Source organism: Agelaius phoeniceus, chromosome 2 (genome assembly GCF_051311805.1).
Source record: "Agelaius phoeniceus isolate bAgePho1 chromosome 2, bAgePho1.hap1, whole genome shotgun sequence".
Classification (NCBI taxonomy): Eukaryota; Metazoa; Chordata; class Aves; order Passeriformes; family Icteridae; genus Agelaius; species Agelaius phoeniceus.
This window is the reverse complement of record NC_135266.1, coordinates 40960211-40978138: the sequence shown is the minus strand read 5'-3', so window position 1 is coordinate 40978138 and position 17928 is coordinate 40960211. Positions and strand designations below refer to the sequence as shown.

The following is a 17928-nucleotide window of genomic DNA, read 5'->3' as shown; positions in this document are numbered from 1 at the left end:
TGTGTAATGCATTTCCTTTATGCCTTCCTTTTAAGTATGCATTAAAATAAAACATGGGACATGAAAATTCTGTCTTCTCTTTTCTAGATTTCTTACATGATCTCTGCATGGGCCAGAATGTGTAAAATTCTTGGAAAGGAATTTCAGCAGTACCTTCCTGTTGTCATGGGACCTTTAATGAAGACTGCATCCATTAAACCTGAAGTTGCTCTTCTAGACAGTAGGTTTAAGATGATGTTTTGCTTGAAAAGTATACTGAAATAAATGATTTTGTAGCACTTTTAGACTATTTTTCCTTCCTTCTGTGTAATAGCACAAGATATGGAGAATATGAGCGATGATGATGGTTGGGAATTTGTAAGCATAGGTGATCAGCAGAGTTTTGGAATTAAAACTGCAGGCCTTGAAGAAAAAGCAACTGCATGCCAAATGCTGGTGAGTAACAAAATAGTTTTGGTGATCCCTATGTTTCTGGTCAATCAAGTCTGTAGCCAAATTCTAAAATATAAACTATTAAATATTATATTAAATATATTAAATATTTAACTAAAATATTTTTTGTCTCAGGTGAAAGAGTGTTTTGGGTGATACTACTTAGTTTGGATTACAGCACTTAGTTATGTGTGGTTTACTTGATTAAAAACAGTTTATTTGCTTAGGAGCATAAAATTTTTTAAATGAACAGATGGTTTTCCTTTGTTAGCAAAACTTAAGGAATTGGATATGTTAAAAAGTAGTTTCTTTTTGCAAATATTGCTGTTTTGGAATTTGGTTTGAAAAATACATTCATGCCCTACGAGTGGGAACTCATGCTATTATCAGCGTTTCTCAAATTACCACAGTTGAGGGGAAGGGAAATGGATTATTACATGTTTTTTAAAATAAACTAAAAAAACCCTTGCACTTTTAACAATCTTCCTCTCACTTTTACATAGTTGAAAAATATAAGTATTATCCCTTAAAAGAGGCATATCTGTGCTCTATTTTTCAGGTTTGCTATGCAAAAGAGCTAAAAGAAGGATTTGTGGAATACACAGAGCAAGTTGTAAAGCTGATGGTTCCATTGTTGAAATTCTATTTCCATGATGATATCCTATTAACAAATGCCACTGTGAAAACGGAAACTTAGAATCGAGATTGTGCTTGCTGTTTTCCTAAATGAATTGGAAGTGTTTAGTGTTAAAATAGTCTGTGACTTTATAGCAGAAATGGTTTTTAGGCAATGTATTCCTGTTTTTCCTCCTAGTTTGTTTTTTTTTAAATAAGCAATCAGTAGAAAAAGCAATATTTGTGTAACAAAGCAGAAAAGAACTTGAACAGCTTTACTGTCATGGCCTGGAACAGGCTTGAAACCTCGTCTAAAGAGCAGGCAGTGTAATTTTCCTATGATTTAATCTATATATAATTAAGAAATCAAATGCATGGATTGTAATGAAATGAGTTTCAGGTAGAAAACCAAGAACTTCATTATGGTGGTGGGATCTTAAATTCTAAGCACTTTGTTGGTGTTGATTGCTGTATTTCCTTTAACAATGGCACGTGTCCGAGTGGCAGCCGCAGAGTCGATGCCCCTCCTGCTTGAGTGTGCCAGGGTTCGTGGGCCCGAGTACCTCACACAGATGTGGCACTTCATGTGTGATGCTCTCATCAAAGCCATTGGGACAGAGCCAGAGTCTGATGTCCTCTCAGAAATAATGCATTCTTTTGCAAAGGTAACATTCTTAGAAATTTCATGGCGTTACTGTTTGTAGCTTTTGAAATAAGAAGGGACAGTTTGATGTTCCTTTAAATGGCTTGAATAAATGCAAGGCTTCCTCTACAGGAAATTTGTTGTGACTATAAATGTTGTTACAGCTGATGGAAAAAGTTTTGGTTTGTTTTTTTTTTTCTGCAAGAATAAAACAGTTACCAAATTTTTTCATTTTAACCATGAGCAACTGAAATTATGGGTATGACATGTACAGTGGTACTGTGCCTTACTTGTATAATTTAAGCATTGATTTCAGTATGACTGTTCTTCTAATATTATTCCTGCACGTATTAATATTCTTTGTGTGCTTAGATTTCATTAAGACTGCTCATGTTAAATTTTAAAGCTGAAAAACTGGTTGTTTTGTTTCACAAGTGCATTGAGGTAATGGGAGATGGATGCCTTAACAACGAACACTTTGAAGAACTTGGAGGAATACTGAAAGAAAAACTAGAAGAGCACTTTAAAAATCAAGAATTAAGACAGGGTAAGTTAACACAAATCCTGTTAACATGGGATGTGGCTGTTCTTTAAAGCAGAATTTCTAATTATTTCTGAACACAAAGAAAAAAACTGTTTCAATTTAACTGATTTGTATATTCATGTGAAGTAATTGGACTGTGAACTAACAGAATTCATGAGTTGTATTCATAAGCTTTTGGACGATGAACGTGGCATAATTTTCAGCATACTGTAGTTTAATCAAAAGTTAATGGACAGATTTACTTGAAAGACAGTGCACATCTATGGTGTTATCATTTCCATGGGTTTTTTTCATCTGAAGTCTGCAGTTTTCTCAAAGCAATAGTAGTTTATTGTTTCTAAGCACTTGTCTTTGTGGTGTGTTTGTTTCTATTTCATGTGCATTTTTACACATTCTTAAACTGGACTATCCTGTACTTCTTCCTTTTCTGTGAAAGTTTTTTGAAGCTTCATAAAAATGGAGAATTCCTGTTGCATCTTCAGCTACTGATTCCTGTTTTCTAAATTTGTTTCTGCATAATTTTTCCCTTTCACAGGCTTCTTACGCACTTATAGAAAGGCAGTGGTTTAATTTTTTTCTTTTAATTTAGTGAAAAGACAAGATGAAGACTATGATGAGCAAGTTGAAGAGTCATTACAAGATGAAGTAAGTTAGTTTGAAGAATTTTTCTGCTCTACAAGCACCAGGATGAAATACTGCAAAAATATGGTTTTGACTCATTTAGGGCATAGTGAATGCTTAGAATTATTTCTTCATAGAACAATCTTGTTACCATAGTCCTTCAAAACAGTAAGAAATGAGTCACACTGCATTTGTGAATTAGAAAATATTAAAGGTTTCCTTATCTGATATGCTGAAATAAGAAGTTCAGGATACAGCTTTTTATTTTCTTCATTTGCTCAAACAATTCCTGGGTGACATTAACACTGATACAGATTTGACAGCAGACTACTTAATTACAGAATAAACTGAGTTAGAAGGGACCCACAATGATCATTGATTCCATTCCTGCCTCATCACAGGGCATCCCAGGAATCACACCATGTGCCTGAGAGCATTGTCCAAATACTTCTTGAGCTCTGTCAGGCTGGTGCTGTGGCCATTTCCCCAGGGAGCCTATTCCAGGGGCCAACCCTCGGGGGAAGAACCTTTTTCTAATACCCAACCAGAACCTTTCCTGACACATCTTAAGGCAGTTCCTTTTGGTCCTGTCACTGGTCACCAGAGAGAAGAAATCAATGCCTGCCCCTTCTCTTGCCCCAGTGAGGAAGTTCTAGACTGCAATGAGCTCATCCCTTAGGTCTAGCCTTGCTGACTTGCTTTTTCTTTGAGCCTTGCAAGCTGGGTGGCTCTTAACCTTGGGCCTCTATACCTCTGATCCCAAGACATCTGGTGTGTCATGTCAGGAGCCTGTCTCAAAAAGAATAGCCCAAAACCAGAAAAGGACAACAGGATAAACAGCTGCCATCATGTGTTTGCTTATGAGGGAATACCAAAGTGACTACTTAACAACTTATACACTAGGGTACCAAAGTGAGTTAATAGTTTAAAGTGGAGGTGATTGTAGAAGAGATACAATAATTTTATTAAATCATTATTAGTATGGAGAGAGAGTAATAATGAATGGCTGCTGCTGCTGCTTATAACACGACACAAAGGATACTCAGTAAATTTAAGAACTAAGACATTTTTTTGCTGCACAATGCAGGTATGAAGCTTGATCACATGAGTTTAACCTGGATTTAGACTCCAGAAATCATACCCATATGTAAATACTGTCTTAAATAACAGTGTGGTTCTTGACCCTCTTTTTAGGCTTTTTAGAATTAGGCTAGCATTCAAGAGGATATATTTTTGTTGCCTCCAAGACCCTTTTATTTCCTCTGTGTCACTCTGTACTTAGAAAAATGCAAGCAGGCAGCAGTTTCAGAAAAGCTGAGTCCCTACTCTGCAACAGAGTTGCAAGGCATTTTAAAAAATGTTCTAATGTTTGCTGATTGTTCTGTAAAGTCTGGAGAAAGGCTTGTCTGCATTACCCTGTGAAAGGAGGTGTGGGATGAGGACACCACTTGCCATATGGACGGAATTAACAAATAAGTAACATTTGAATATATACCTTTGGTCTCAGAGTATGTTCATGTAGCCCTTACCTCAAGGCAGCAGAAACAGAAGAAGCACAGAAGTCATGAAAGTTATTCAAACAGTAGTTTCAGATCCAGCCCTCACTTCAGCAGTAACTAAATGGCTGATTTGGTATGGAGTGGAAGGCGTACACCAAGCAAGTGTTACACTCTCTTCCCCAGGCCTCTGTTATCAGCTGTTGGTTAACAGGCAGTACCAGGCTAGGTGGACCTTGTAGTGGGCTGGAGCAGTTCTCTACCTCTTAATGTCATTGTGTGCATGTGCCAGGGCTCCTGCTTGAGCTGTGCCTTGATGATGCAGAAATTGGCTCGCTAGGAAGGGTTTAAATAGCCAGTTGTGGGAAGCTGCCTGTTGCACAAGAAATAGTTACTAGTTTGTCACCAGAAGGTGAGAAAGGTGAAGGTCACTAGGGACCAGAAACTAGCTGTACTGTTTTCCCTGCCCATTAAACTGGTTAAAAGGACCATACTGAGTACAATAGAAGTCACTGTAAAAGAAAGTTAAGAGTTTTCCCAGCATAAGTATGTCCAGGGAATAATCCTCACCTGTAGATATAACTTGAATTGATAGCTCTGAGGTAAGGCTCCTTATTTGACCAGTTAGTTATATTAACTGGGCAAGGTGAAAAATTTGAACAAGAGGAGGAGAATAATATTTGTTACATTTTTGCCACAATCTTTTATCAAAAAGGCAATTATCCATTTCCTTTTCCACAAAAGTTTCTTAGGATATCCATAGGGTACAGAAGAGGAAAAAGGCCTTATTGCCTTCTGTAAAGGGAACCCATTGAAGCAGCAAATTTGCACAAGACAGTTTTGTCTTGATCTGATTTTTCTGTCCCGGAAACAAACGTGCAAGTCCTAGGCAACCGAGTTCTAGCAATCAACTTACATTTTTAAGGGTGAAAAGGAGGACTCCTGGAACTACCAGTGAGTCAGTCTCACTTTGTGCCCAGTACAATCTTTGAACACATTGTCCTGGCAGCTGTGGAAGATGGGGAGGTGATTAGAGATGCTGATATAGCTTCCAAAATGCGAATCATGCCTGATTAATTTAGTGGGTTCTGTGATGGAGTGACTGTGTTGATGACTAAGGAGCAACTGATATCATCTGTCTTCTGTAAGGCCTTTAAGAGGGTCCCACCCAACATCCTTGTCACTAATTTGAGGAGATCTGTATTTGATTAATTCAGCAGATAAGAAATTGACTGAATGGCCATGTTAAAAAAATTCAATTCGGTGCCTCAGTATTGACATGACAGTAACAAGTGATGTCCCTCAAGATACTGGAACATGTTGCCTAGAGAAGGATGTGGATGTCCCATTCCTGGGAACAATCAGGGCCAGGTTGGATGGAGCTCTGAGCAACCTGCTCTAGTGGGAAGTGTCCCTGCCTGCTGGGATGTGTCCCTACCCATGGCAGGGGGTTTGGAACTAGATGATTTTTAAGGCGCCTTCCAACCCAAACCATTTTGTTTTTCTATCACTCTGCAATTAGACAAAGAATTGAAAATTATTGAACTTTAAAAAAAAGGTTTTACCAAAAAAGTCATAAATCAACTTTTTTCCATTAGTTTAGACACTTAGCACTTCATGTGACTTCCACTCTCTTACAGATTGTTAGTCTTCATGTGAATTGTATCCTTTTCCTTTCAGGATGACAGTGATGTTTATATTTTGACTAAAGTGTCGGATATTTTGCACTCAATATTCAGTAGTTACAAGGAGAAGGTACTGCCATGGTTTGAAAGGTTACTTCCACTAATTGTCAACCTAATTGTAAGTACTTTGTTTTCCTTTAATTTAAACATAATTATTTTTTCTGATGGGTTAATATGCCTTCCATGCTGAAGTCTTAGAGAACTTGGTAGATAGAATGTAGCAATTACTGTTTTACAAAATAGAAGGTTTATTCTAGATCGAGGATGAAGTTGTTACCCTGTGCTTTCTGAGCAGGGTCGTTGCTGTGCTACTTAAAATCTGTGTCTCAAAGATCCAGGATCACTGACACACACAGCTGTTTTCAGAAATTTAATTTCCTTGACACTGTCCAGTATCTCAAAAATGGATATCCATAGGAGGGACAAAAAAGTGTTGCAGGCTCATGGAGAAAAATTGAGACTGATACATGTAATGGAGTGTGAAACAGAGGTGCAAAGACGAACACCTGGATTTTGTTTTGTTCATGGTATTGCTGGAATATCACTACTGCAAATTACATGGTTTTAGGATTGTATTTAACCCATGAAGATTTTAACAAAAGTATTAGACCACTGCTCCTGTGACTGTTGTTGATGTGCTCATTGGCTGTACAAGAATTCAGGGTGTCTGAGCTGTTGGCTGTTTGTGCCGCAGTGCCCGCATCGGCCGTGGCCGGACCGGCAGTGGGGGCTGTGCATTTTTGACGATGTGGTGGAGCACTGCAGCCCCTCCTCCTTCAAGTACGCCGAGTACTTCCTGCGGCCCATGCTGGAGGCGGTGTGTGACAGCAGCCCCGAGGTGCGGCAGGCCGCTGCCTACGGAGTGGGAGTGATCGCGCAGTTCGGCGGGGACAGCTACCGGCCCGTCTGCCCAGGTACTGGCGCCGAGGGACACGTGGAAATGGCTCACCTTGGGGTGTGCAGGGCAGCACATTGCCACTACTACCTGTGCCGTAGGCTGGTGATGGATTGAGTGATAAAGTGCCTCAGTTCCTCAGGCTTTTATTGTTCTGTTTAGTGGCATTCCTGTTGCAGCACTGACTGCTTAGCAAACTTGATTTACATACTCTTTTTTAAAATATCATCTGGCATGCAAATGTTAATTTCATAAAAACCATCTTGTTGATACACAGCTGTCTCATAGATGCTTTCTAGTAATATTGATGTGGTTACATATTAATGCAAATGCCTTTGGATGTCTGGAAAAACTACACAAGAGACATATATTAAGGAATAGCCTACAGTACGACTTGTGTGGCTCTCTGCTTTCTGACTGTATAAAAAGGAGCCTGATTTCTGTAAAGAAGTGAAAGAGTATGAGAGTACTTATCAGAAACACTTTGTCTGCTATCTTTCTAAATGTTTCAAATTTCTCTGAATCTTCAAATTCATCTTAAATTTAAAGAAATTATTGTCTGCTTGCACTCTTCTTGCCAGTCACCAAAGTTAATTTTGCACACTAAGTAGCACCCCTTATGAAAGGTTTTTTTTTTCCTTTTTTTTTTTAAGAAAATCTATAGTATGTGTTTAAAATATGTATTTTGCATGAATATTAAATGAAAGCTGAATTAAGAAAATAAGAATCATCTGATAGGGATTGACACAAGTCTTGCCTACATCAATCAGGGTTGTAATTTTCATTGTTAATGTAACTGTTACATGATAACAATCAGGGTAAGGTGTCTTTTTAAAAAGAAAAAGGAAAAGCAATGTGGGAAGTCTTGCAATGAATCATTAAGAGCATGAAAAATTAGAATTGTCTAGACAGTTCTGATTTTGAAATTTTTTGAGCTTTTTAGCATCTGATGAAGTCTAATTTTATTTTTCATTAATTACACTTTATCTTACCCTACTTAAACTTTGTAAAATCTTTGATCCTTCTCTTTGTACTTGAACAAATAATCCTTGATTATGCCCAGGCACCTGGCTTCTCCTTAAGTTGAATTTTGGATAAAATATACTTTCACCTTTACAGTATACAGTTTATTAGCAGACACCTCAAAAGTAATCCAAATCCTTTTGTGCATACATGAAAGAACTTTATGATTTATTTTAATAGATGAAGATGTGCTGTGATTAGAAACAAATCCATGTCATGAGACATTATCTACCCCAGAGGTTTTGCTATATCTCTGAAAAACATCATGTCTGTGGGCTTTTATTTGTAACTTACTTAGTTAACTTACCCAGTAACTTTACTGGGTGATATACAGCACTGGCATATTGTTCTTTTGCAAGTTTGAAGAGTATGTAAATACTCTTCAGAAAAAGCAGAAGTATTGATATAAGCATTTTTGGCAGTCAGTTAAAATTGTCCAGGAATATAGGAAGAACTTGTAAATGGCATGTGAGTTACCTGATGAAACAAACATCAAGAGAACCAGATTTTGTAAAGGGCAAAGAAATAGGATGGAAGGGAACTACAGCAAAACAAGTCACTTTCTCGACAGGGGTACAAGGTTACAATTGATGCAGCTGGCAAGGTTGCTTCTGTTATGTTGGTGGAAGAATATAATTAGCTGTTCTCTGTGAAAATTGTATCAATCAACTGCATGGATTTCTTCCTAAGCCACATCAGTGGCCTCAAAACTGGCTGGTGCCAGATGTCAGAGCAGTCAGTCCTTGGAGAAAAGCTTAACATTGTAGAAGATGGGTCTTCCACTGTCAAAAGGCTTTTTTAAGGTTTATCTAACACAGTATCTATGTGAGAATGCATCTGTTTTATAGACAAGATGAAAACTTGTCTGGTAGGCTGTAGGGAGAAAATTATGCTGATTCATTTTGATGCCCTCCTAATTTTACAGTTGCAAGAACACACATACCTACAGAGTCATTCATTAGTATTACTGAGTGGGATACAGATGAGATGAGATTTAGCTTCAGCAGCCATGAAAACCTGAGGTATAAAATGCAGACTCAGTTGTCCTGAACATTGTAGACCTCTCTGAAACAAACTCTGCTGTGGAGAATAACCCAGCATCATTATCCTGCATTCAGTATACATAAGCTAGCAGGTCTGATGTTTCTGTAGTTCTGTAATGTTTAACAGCTTTTCCATAGCTGCTTAATTCTTCAAAAATCTAATGCAGTGGACTTAATACGGAAAGTGGATTGTGCATTATTTAACTGCAAAGCTTCTACTTACTCACCAAAATTCAGAAGTGAGAGATCTTACTCTTCCTCAGTAATTAGAGTTATTTTGAAGTGTGCTTTCTGTACAATTCCATAACCTGCTTACTGTGCTGATGGAGAATTTCACAGCTTTAGTATTTTATTTTTAGCAGAAGAACACAAGGACAATTGTTCCTGCTTGCATGTAGCGTGCTTGGAAGCCTGCATGGACACTAGGAGCTAAAAATGTGACATTAATGTTCATTTAAAAGGGTGTGTGTGGTTACCCACATGACTGTTTAAAAAAATATAATTGCTATTAACCTAGGAAAAAAAATGGCATATTTCTTCCATTGAAAGATTTCCTTGATTTTTATGATCCTAGCTATGCCAAGCTGATTCACCAGGTGAGATTACTCCTATGACCTTTTCCTAGGGCACCTTTTAGTGGTGGGAGGTGTGTATATGTACATCCATACATATTTTATATACAGATGTGTGATAATAATAAAGTATAGCGTGATTGTGCAGTTAAACTTTATTCTTGTGTTTTTAACAATTAGAGGCACTTCCATTGCTGGTGAGAGTCATTCAGTCACCAGATGCCAAAGCCAAAGAGAATGTGAATGCAACAGAAAACTGCATTTCAGCAATAGGAAAGATAATGAAGTTCAAGCCTGACTGTATAAATGTTGAAGAAGTCCTTCCACACTGGTTATCATGGCTTCCACTTCATGAAGACAAAGAAGAAGCTGTTCATACTTTCAATTATCTGTGTGACTTACTTGAGAGGTAAGGCAAAGTCTTCACACTAATGCAGAAAGTAGGCCTGTTTACATTCTCTTTCCTTGCCCTCTTCTTCCAAAACTGAGAAACTATGAGGTTAATCTACATATGGTTTAGAGAAGATAATTAGAAATTATCAATCAGAACTGAGCCTTGCCTGATGTTATTGCTGCTTTTTTAAACAGTTACTGTTCTTGTCCTAAATAGTGTCTGTACGGCTGGAAAAAAAATCCTGGCTGCTTTATATATCTATGATGACAAAGGATCTGCAGAAAACTTTTACAGAAAATTTCAGGAAAACTTTTTGATACTCTGCTTACGTATCAGGACCAGTAGCTGATCAGGTTTTTGCACCCTTTTGCTTTCCAACAAAGTGAAGTATAAAGCAGAGAAATAATATGGAAAAAATTCATTGTACAGTGCTATCTCCCTTAATAATTATTTCAGCTATCATTGAAAGCATCTTATCCCACAGTTTATTCTTTGGGTTTGTGCAGGTAAAATGAAAGAAAAAAGTAAACAGTTATTCTAGTGTGATGCGCTTCATAAATGAGTGAAAAAAGGTAGCCTCTGAGGTGTTATGTAGTGAGCACATTCTGGCTGGCACTGTATTACATCTTAGGAGAAAAATATAAGAGAAATAACTTAGATTTCTTACAGTCTTTTGTATTTTGTGAATACCTTGTATCTCTGGGTGCTTTATTAAGGCAGAGTCCCAAAATTGCAACTGAGGTCCCTCGATTGATTATAGAGCAGTGAGATACAGATGAGAGACACCATAATAGGGCTGCCAGGTGCATGTGAACAGGAACATAGAAATTGAGAATTGCAGTAGCAGCTCACTTCTGTACCCACGTCTGTGCAGGTGGCTCTGCCTGGCTACCTCCTTCTCTGGAGCTCTGCCAGTCCTACATTCACAGCCTCTGCATTCCAGCAATGGTAGGTGGCAGGGCTGGAAGTAGATCATGTGTTCCACACAGATTCCTGATTGCTAATACTCCTCCACTCCAGCATTTGGCTGGGAAAGAGGGAGCAGAACTGCTTGCTTGCTGTGTCATGGAGAGTGCTGGCAGAGAGCTGAAGTTAGCGACGTTCCTGACGCCAGTAACACAACATCCCGAGAGGCACCAGAGAGAGGAACAAGTCCTTTTAGGCAGGGTATTTCTGTCACACTATTTACAGTTCCATCTGCATGGAACTCAGCCATTCTGTAAAGTTCAGAACTTCTTCCTGATAAAGTTTAGGCTGAGTAAAGAATCAGGTTAAATATTAACAGAAGGGGGAACATGCTGTCAGCAGGCAACAAAGCTGTGCATACTTATTCAGCTGTGTGAAACATAAACCTAAATAAGCAGCTTCACAGCTTCAGAATAAGATCATTCAAAATCACTTCACTTATGTGTAAAGTGTTTATATTAGTTTTAGATGAACATTAATTCCTTTGCAATATGTCTTTTGTAACAGCAATAACCCAATTGTCCTGGGTCCCAACAATTCCAATCTTCCCAGAATACTGGGGATAATTGCGGATGGTGAAATCCACGAAGCTATCAAACACGAAGATCCGTGCACCAAGCGGCTGGCTAACGTTGTCCGCCAAGTGCAGGTAAATAAATGCTTGCTTAAGTAGAAAGGGAACATTTAGAGTCTGCTTGCAGAAGGAGCTAAACTGTTAAACCAGTTTTGAGAGCCTTATCTCCTTAGAGAATAAGGGTTCAACCAGTGATCTTGGAGATCCTTTGATGTTCCTTGAATGATTCATGATAAAACTTGGTGACATTTGCACTTGACTAAAATAACTGTAACTAACCTTCCTGCAGCGAGATGGTTAATATGTGAGCCAGTATTAGTTTCTGTGGGGTTTTTTTTCTGAGTCAGAAATTAGAATCTGGAGAGAAATCTGCATGTCCTTTTATCAGTGAACTGTACTGCAGGATTTGATCCAAGATGTGATTCTTGTGAAGGGTTACCAGCACCCTGTGGTGACCCAAGCAGCAGCTTGGGTTCTTTGTTAGAGAGCAAGTGCAAACCACAAGTTATTTTACTACTGCCCTTTTCAGTCCTGTGCAAATATAGGTGGCTGTTTGATGTTTTCCCTGCCTTTGGGGAACTGCTGTAAGGTTCACATCCTTTATGCCATAATGAGTCACTTAATGATGATGGGGATGTCCAGGTACTTAAACAGTGCTCCTCTACAGTGCTGTAAGTGATAGTGCTCAGATAGTGCAGATCTGCTCCAGGGCCAAATGTTGTTGGGTGGATGTAGTACTAATGAGAGAAAGGTGCCTGGCAAGCTTCTTGCTCATAAAAAAGCATGGAGGATTTTATGCAGCTGATCTTCAATTATTATCTTTCTACCTGACCTGCTTTGGCAAAATTTAGGTTCAAGAATTTTAGAAACACTTGACATTGGAACTGATTCACCTGTATGAGTGTGTCAGCCTGAGATATCCATTCTGTCTAGTAGGAAAAGTTGTTAAAATTCTGAAGGCATAAAGTGAAGGAAATTGAGCAAGTTTCAGAGTGCAAGTAGTGTAAGTGACTGCTCTAAATTCTGCCTGACAGATACAAATCCTTGCTGTTAGTACTCAAAGTCTAGGAATGCACCTTTGTATTAGGGTTTACCTAATGCATTTGTTCAGTTTACCTCAAATCATCAAGGTTTTTATTTTAACACTACAGTGGCACATACATGTATAGATGAGTTGTTTACAACAATGTCTGGTTCTGGCCGGGATTGATAGAAACTTTAATGTGAGATAAGACCTTCAGCATTGGCTGAATGATTTACCTTTGGACTGAGGAGAAAAATATAATCCTCAAAGTCATGTCTTTTAAAAAATACAGTTTAGCACAGTGGTACCAATCCTATTTCTCTTCATACATAGTATTTTAACTTTAGTAAAGCTGTAAGAATTTTATACTCTTACTAACTGTAAGAGTCTTATACTATGATAGGAATTTTCAAGGTTGTGGAGTTGCTAACAAGCTCCTGCTTCCCAGATTCCAGGAGACTTTTTTTTTAATTATCTCAGTAAGCTGTTTCACTGCCAGTGTCTAACATGATCAACATAGTCATTATTGGAATTGAGTTTAAACTTCTTTGCTTAGGTATTGTCAGGCCAGAAATATTTCAGTGGAAAGTATCAATTTAAATATGCATCAGAAATGCTGGAAGAGTGCATTTAATTCTACAATATTTCATCATACATAAAGAGTCTAAAATGCCTAATGGTATTTAAAACTAAACCCACAAATTTACATTTGAGAGCATTTATTTTTTATTTTTTGAATCCTTTTTTTTTTAACTTTAAATTTTGAGTAAAGAGCGTTATAATAGTGCTGAATGTAAAATATAACAAATATAAATTAAACTATTTTTAAATTTTACTTAAATTATACAGTTATTGCAAAAGCCAATCTAAAGACCTAAAGTCAGTCACCTGGAATTTTTTTCCCTGTCATTATCCTAAAGAAAGCAGGGTGCTAATTGCTTCCAGTTTCTCTTGATAAGTGAATAACTACTTTTTCCTCAATCTTGATTAGTATTCAGCACTTTCTGGCACCATTAGAACAGACCTTACTGATGGTGACTTTAAAAGCTAATGTCTCAGCTGAGGGCTGTGCTGGCACAGATGAAGGGTTTACATTTACCCAGACAGATGCTGTGCAGTTCTCTCTGGGAAGTAATTGACCTTTCCTTTCACTACAGAGCCACGCCCTATGTTGGCAGCAGAATTTTGCACACCCTCATGTAGCACATCGTGCTTTAATCCCAGAGCTCACCTTGAAGCTCTGAGTGTATTACTGCTGCACCAGTGCCCAAAACACTCATGTGGAAGAAGCATGATTCAGTTTTGCCTGAACATTGGTCTTTTAACTTCATTGCAAAACCATCAAATGCTTTAGCTGTGGTTGACACAGACATGAGTGTCATTTGTTAACCCACACAGTTGTTACAGGGAGTTCCCAGGAGTCCCAAATCAATTATTCTGCTGCTGTTCAGCCTTTTGGAGCATCTCAAGGTGAACCTGTGTAGCACTGTGTACCCCTGAAGATTTCAGTCTCTTTGGCATGTATATTACAGGAATAAGCTGAGCTTTGTAAAATAGCAAAGTTTAGGATGTGCCTTGGACACTTTCAGCCTGCATAAAGACACCTTCTCATTTTTTTTCTAGACATCCGGAGGACTGTGGACAGAATGCATATCACAGCTCAATGCAGATCAACAGGCAGCCATACAGGAGCTCCTGAACTCTGCTTGAAGGGCCTTAATTATCATCTGCAAGAAAACTAACTCCAAATAAACGTTTACCCTATTGTTTAGGTTTCTTTTGTTTCTTTTCTGAGTAAAACCAGAACTGTAGTGCGTGTAGGCCATTCTTCTGCAACCTCCAGGCAGTGGCAGCAGGAAGAAGCATTCTTTCAGAACGGTGTTTAAATCGGTTTCTATCCCACAACATGAAAGAAGTTTCCTGTAAACCCTACAATAGCACTGAAGAGTATTTTTCTAACGGTATCAGCCATCCATATGATGGTGAAAGGGAAACAAGTTGAATTTTCTCATTAGACATAAGACCTTCAGCAGTAGATGTACGTTATAACAGATAAACGTTTCTCTACATCTAGTGTTAATTGTATGAATTGGAGTGTGAGTCTTTGTAGGGTAGAAAGTGTCCTTCTGCCCAACAAGGTAGTAGATCAAAAGATGAAAAACTGAAGACGAAAATCGAGCATGAAGACCTCATTGATTGCACTTTCGATTCCCAAAAACAACTTGTACAGTGACTCAATGAGGAAAGCTGTTCAGCTTCCAGCCCTTGAATGTGAAGTCTCTTTGGCATGTCTGACAGTATCTCATTCACTCCTCAATAAATGACATTGAAACACAAGAAGCTTGTGTAGAAGTTCAGTGATGTGTGGTTCTTTTAATTTTCTCTTGTGAAAAGATGAAAATAACAAACTATACAAGTCACGATTTTATATAAGAAACTTTGTATATTGTTGCCTATTACAGATTTTATGCTTTTTTGTTTCTTGACTTTTTAACAAATTTTTCACTTGAGTGTGTAGAATGGAAACTTAATGGCATTCCTTGTGTGACAGTAAATATACATATCTTGACTTTAAAATGTTTTTCATGTTCAGATGCAGTTGCATTTCTTAACTTATAAAATGTAGTGTTGTACCAGCTGCAGATGTGCAACGTGATCGGGTAGGGAGCAAACCTGTTGTAGTAGCCTGTGTTTCATTTAAAGCAATCATGCAGTTGACAGCCTGACCTGAAAGAATCAAAAAAACCTTCTCAGGTCTTTTCTGGTACTTCAAGAGCAATACATCATCTACCAGCAAACATAGGCATAGATTACCTGATTTCTATCAAAGGTGAGTGAGGTTTTCCCACTCTGTTACTTCAAAGCTGTTAATATATGCATTGATCTTTAAAAACTTAAGTTCTTACTGAAGTGTTCTTCAAGTTGATCTCAATTGTCTCTTGAAACAGATCTTCTCACAAAGAGAGTGTAAGTTTTCTTCCTTTATAATAAGAAAAGGTAGAACTTTACATGTAATAAATGCCTCTCATACTAAAGAATAAACTTAGTTTTGCCTTTGAAAGTGTTTCAGAAAAGAAGGTTAAGAATGAGGTGTACCAAAACCAGCCCAGAACAATTATACCCAAAGGTTTGTGAGACAAACTGCCTTAACCATAGAACTTGACAATGTAGTTTGTTTAGAGGCAGCTGAAATAGTGCAACAAAGTGCTGTTCCAGTTTTCATTTAGTTCAGTATTGGTAATCTCTTATTTACAGAAGTTCAAGCATTCATGCATCTGGAAGTTGAATGCTAAGGATTGGATACCAGTGCTGTGAGAGAACTAGTAAGACACGTCAGTTATCTCAAGCACTGGTCCTAACAATTTTGCTATACTCTATCATCTTTCTTCTTTGTGGGGTTTGTTTTTTAGGTATTTGTTATTTCAATTTCTCCTCAGTCTAAAACATGTAAATTTTGCCCTGCAGCAAACCTTTTGTACTTTTTCTCAGATCTCAAAGCTTAGATTTTTTTCCCCTTTCTTTGGACTGTGTGGTGAGAATCGTAGCACATTTGGCATTTCCCAGAAACAGTGTCAGCTTTGGCTCTCTGTAACATAAGCAGCATTTGAATTGCTCTCCTAATGGACCAGCTGTAATCCTCTTGCCTTCCTTTTAGTTAAAGTAACTGAGAACAAATAGAACCAGGGGATGGGGCTGCTCTGTGTGCTAGAGCCAGCACAGAGCTTCTTTGTGCAGTTACTTCTTTTACCCTGTTAATCATTTGATCAAAGAAAAGGGCACCCAGTGAATCGCTGTCAGCCTGACAGGTAGGTTGGCTCTGGGTCCTACCTGGAGATCTCCTCTTGCCTGTCCCCACTGAACTTGTCAGGGTTAATCCAAAAGCTTCCGTGACATTTTCTCAATTTGCACAAGCTTTAAAAACTACACTCCCTTTCTACCAATTTAAAAGCTGTCTGGATCACTTATATTGGCTTTTCTGGTTCCTTAATACAGAATTTTTAAGCAGTCAACTCTTCCTGTTCTTCATTGCACTTAAGTACTGTTGCCCAAAGAAAGTATAGTAGTAGAACAGTAGCTTTAGCTGCAGCTATATATTTTAAAGTGACATCTTTATGAAGGAGCCCAAGTAATCTTAAACTGTGGTACTGATATGGGAAAGGTAGTTTTGATTCAACCACTTTTCCTGGGTAGAACTCCAATCTTTCTTTAACAAACTGCTCAGCTGTTGCATGGGGTTGAGAGATGTACCTAGTGTGGCGTGAAGAGCACTGCAAACAATAGCAGTGTTTCACTCTGCCTGAACAAAGAGGTACCAAATCCACCCTAGACATCCACACAAAAGTGCTCAAAGTTGCACTCAGAAACAAAAGCACAACTGGAGAACACCATGCAGGTGTTCCAGGACTGGAGTTCCATTAGCCTGTTTAATAAGCATATGAGAGTAACTAGCATTCATGAGCACAGCTTTCAAAAGTAGCTCATCTCCCTGAATGTGGGTGAGTTTCCACCTAAGCCCTCACCCCTTCTTACTGTTCTGAAAGTGAAGCTACTTGCTTTGTGTTTGCAGCTCTAGGTTGGTCATGACATAATAATGCAGATGAATGTCAAGTCTCCTTTACCTGGCTTTGTCTACAAGATCCCCCAGAGAATCTGTGCCAAATCTATGTAAGAAAGTGACTTGTAGCCTTCATGCTTACAACATGGGGTTTGTGTACTGCTGAGGTATTCTGTCACTCCTTTTTTCCCTGCAGAGATTTCAAAGTGTTGCTGTACCAGCAAGGGCTGGTATTCCCCAGCATAGAACAGTTGTTGTTATGCCAAATGTTGTCTGTTCTCTACACATCTAGATCTGTCAGTCTCATGTATGAAGTACATGCATGAGAGTAAGACGTGTTGCACAGTTGGAATTTTTGATGAAATAAAGAATTAAGGAAGGTGAATTTCCTATTGACTCTGTGTGTGCTTGTCTGTATTGGCTATGCAGCTGTCTCAGGCTCTTGAACTGGAGCTTTGTTTTTCCCTTAGTGGTATCTGTAGGGGTGCACACATACACTGAGTCTTCAAAATACAATGAGGGTGTTATTAAAAATAATACAAAAGTCAAGTACTTGCCATGTGTTTTCACAGCTTTGAAGTATTTTGTTGGGCAACTTTGTGGAAGAGCCTTATCCTTTGCTATTCAGTCATTTGGTTTGCTTTTCCTTTGCTAACTTAGAAAATGCTACTTCCTTTCATGGGGCTCAATGGTACCTTAAATTCTAAGAAATGTATTTGTGGTCTTCCAAGAAGCAATAAACAGGATATAAGTGTCTGTCTAGTACAGGTCCTTTCCCCTGTTGGTTATCAGGAAGATGTTTGTGTTGCTTCAAGGAAGAACATCTCTCAAGACAGCTTAACCTCT

At 38.3% G+C, this 17928-nt stretch overlaps 1 protein-coding gene across 1 annotated transcript in view; it reads left to right on the top strand.

Moving 5' to 3' along the window:
• Nucleotides 1–17471, top strand: part of IPO5 (importin 5) — a 44672-nt gene extending 27201 nt beyond the window's left edge. Inside the window, exons 16-26 of the mRNA XM_054627733.2 lie at nucleotides 88–220; nucleotides 314–435; nucleotides 992–1088; nucleotides 1540–1712; nucleotides 2126–2237; nucleotides 2824–2879; nucleotides 6032–6154; nucleotides 6731–6950; nucleotides 9750–9978; nucleotides 11437–11578; nucleotides 14151–17471. Coding sequence (XP_054483708.1) covers nucleotides 88–220; nucleotides 314–435; nucleotides 992–1088; nucleotides 1540–1712; nucleotides 2126–2237; nucleotides 2824–2879; nucleotides 6032–6154; nucleotides 6731–6950; nucleotides 9750–9978; nucleotides 11437–11578; nucleotides 14151–14237 — 1494 coding nt within the window. The 3' untranslated portion in view covers nucleotides 14238–17471. The remainder of the gene's footprint in view (nucleotides 1–87; nucleotides 221–313; nucleotides 436–991; nucleotides 1089–1539; nucleotides 1713–2125; nucleotides 2238–2823; nucleotides 2880–6031; nucleotides 6155–6730; nucleotides 6951–9749; nucleotides 9979–11436; nucleotides 11579–14150) is intronic.
• The last annotated feature ends 457 nt before the right edge of the window (nucleotides 17472–17928 follow it).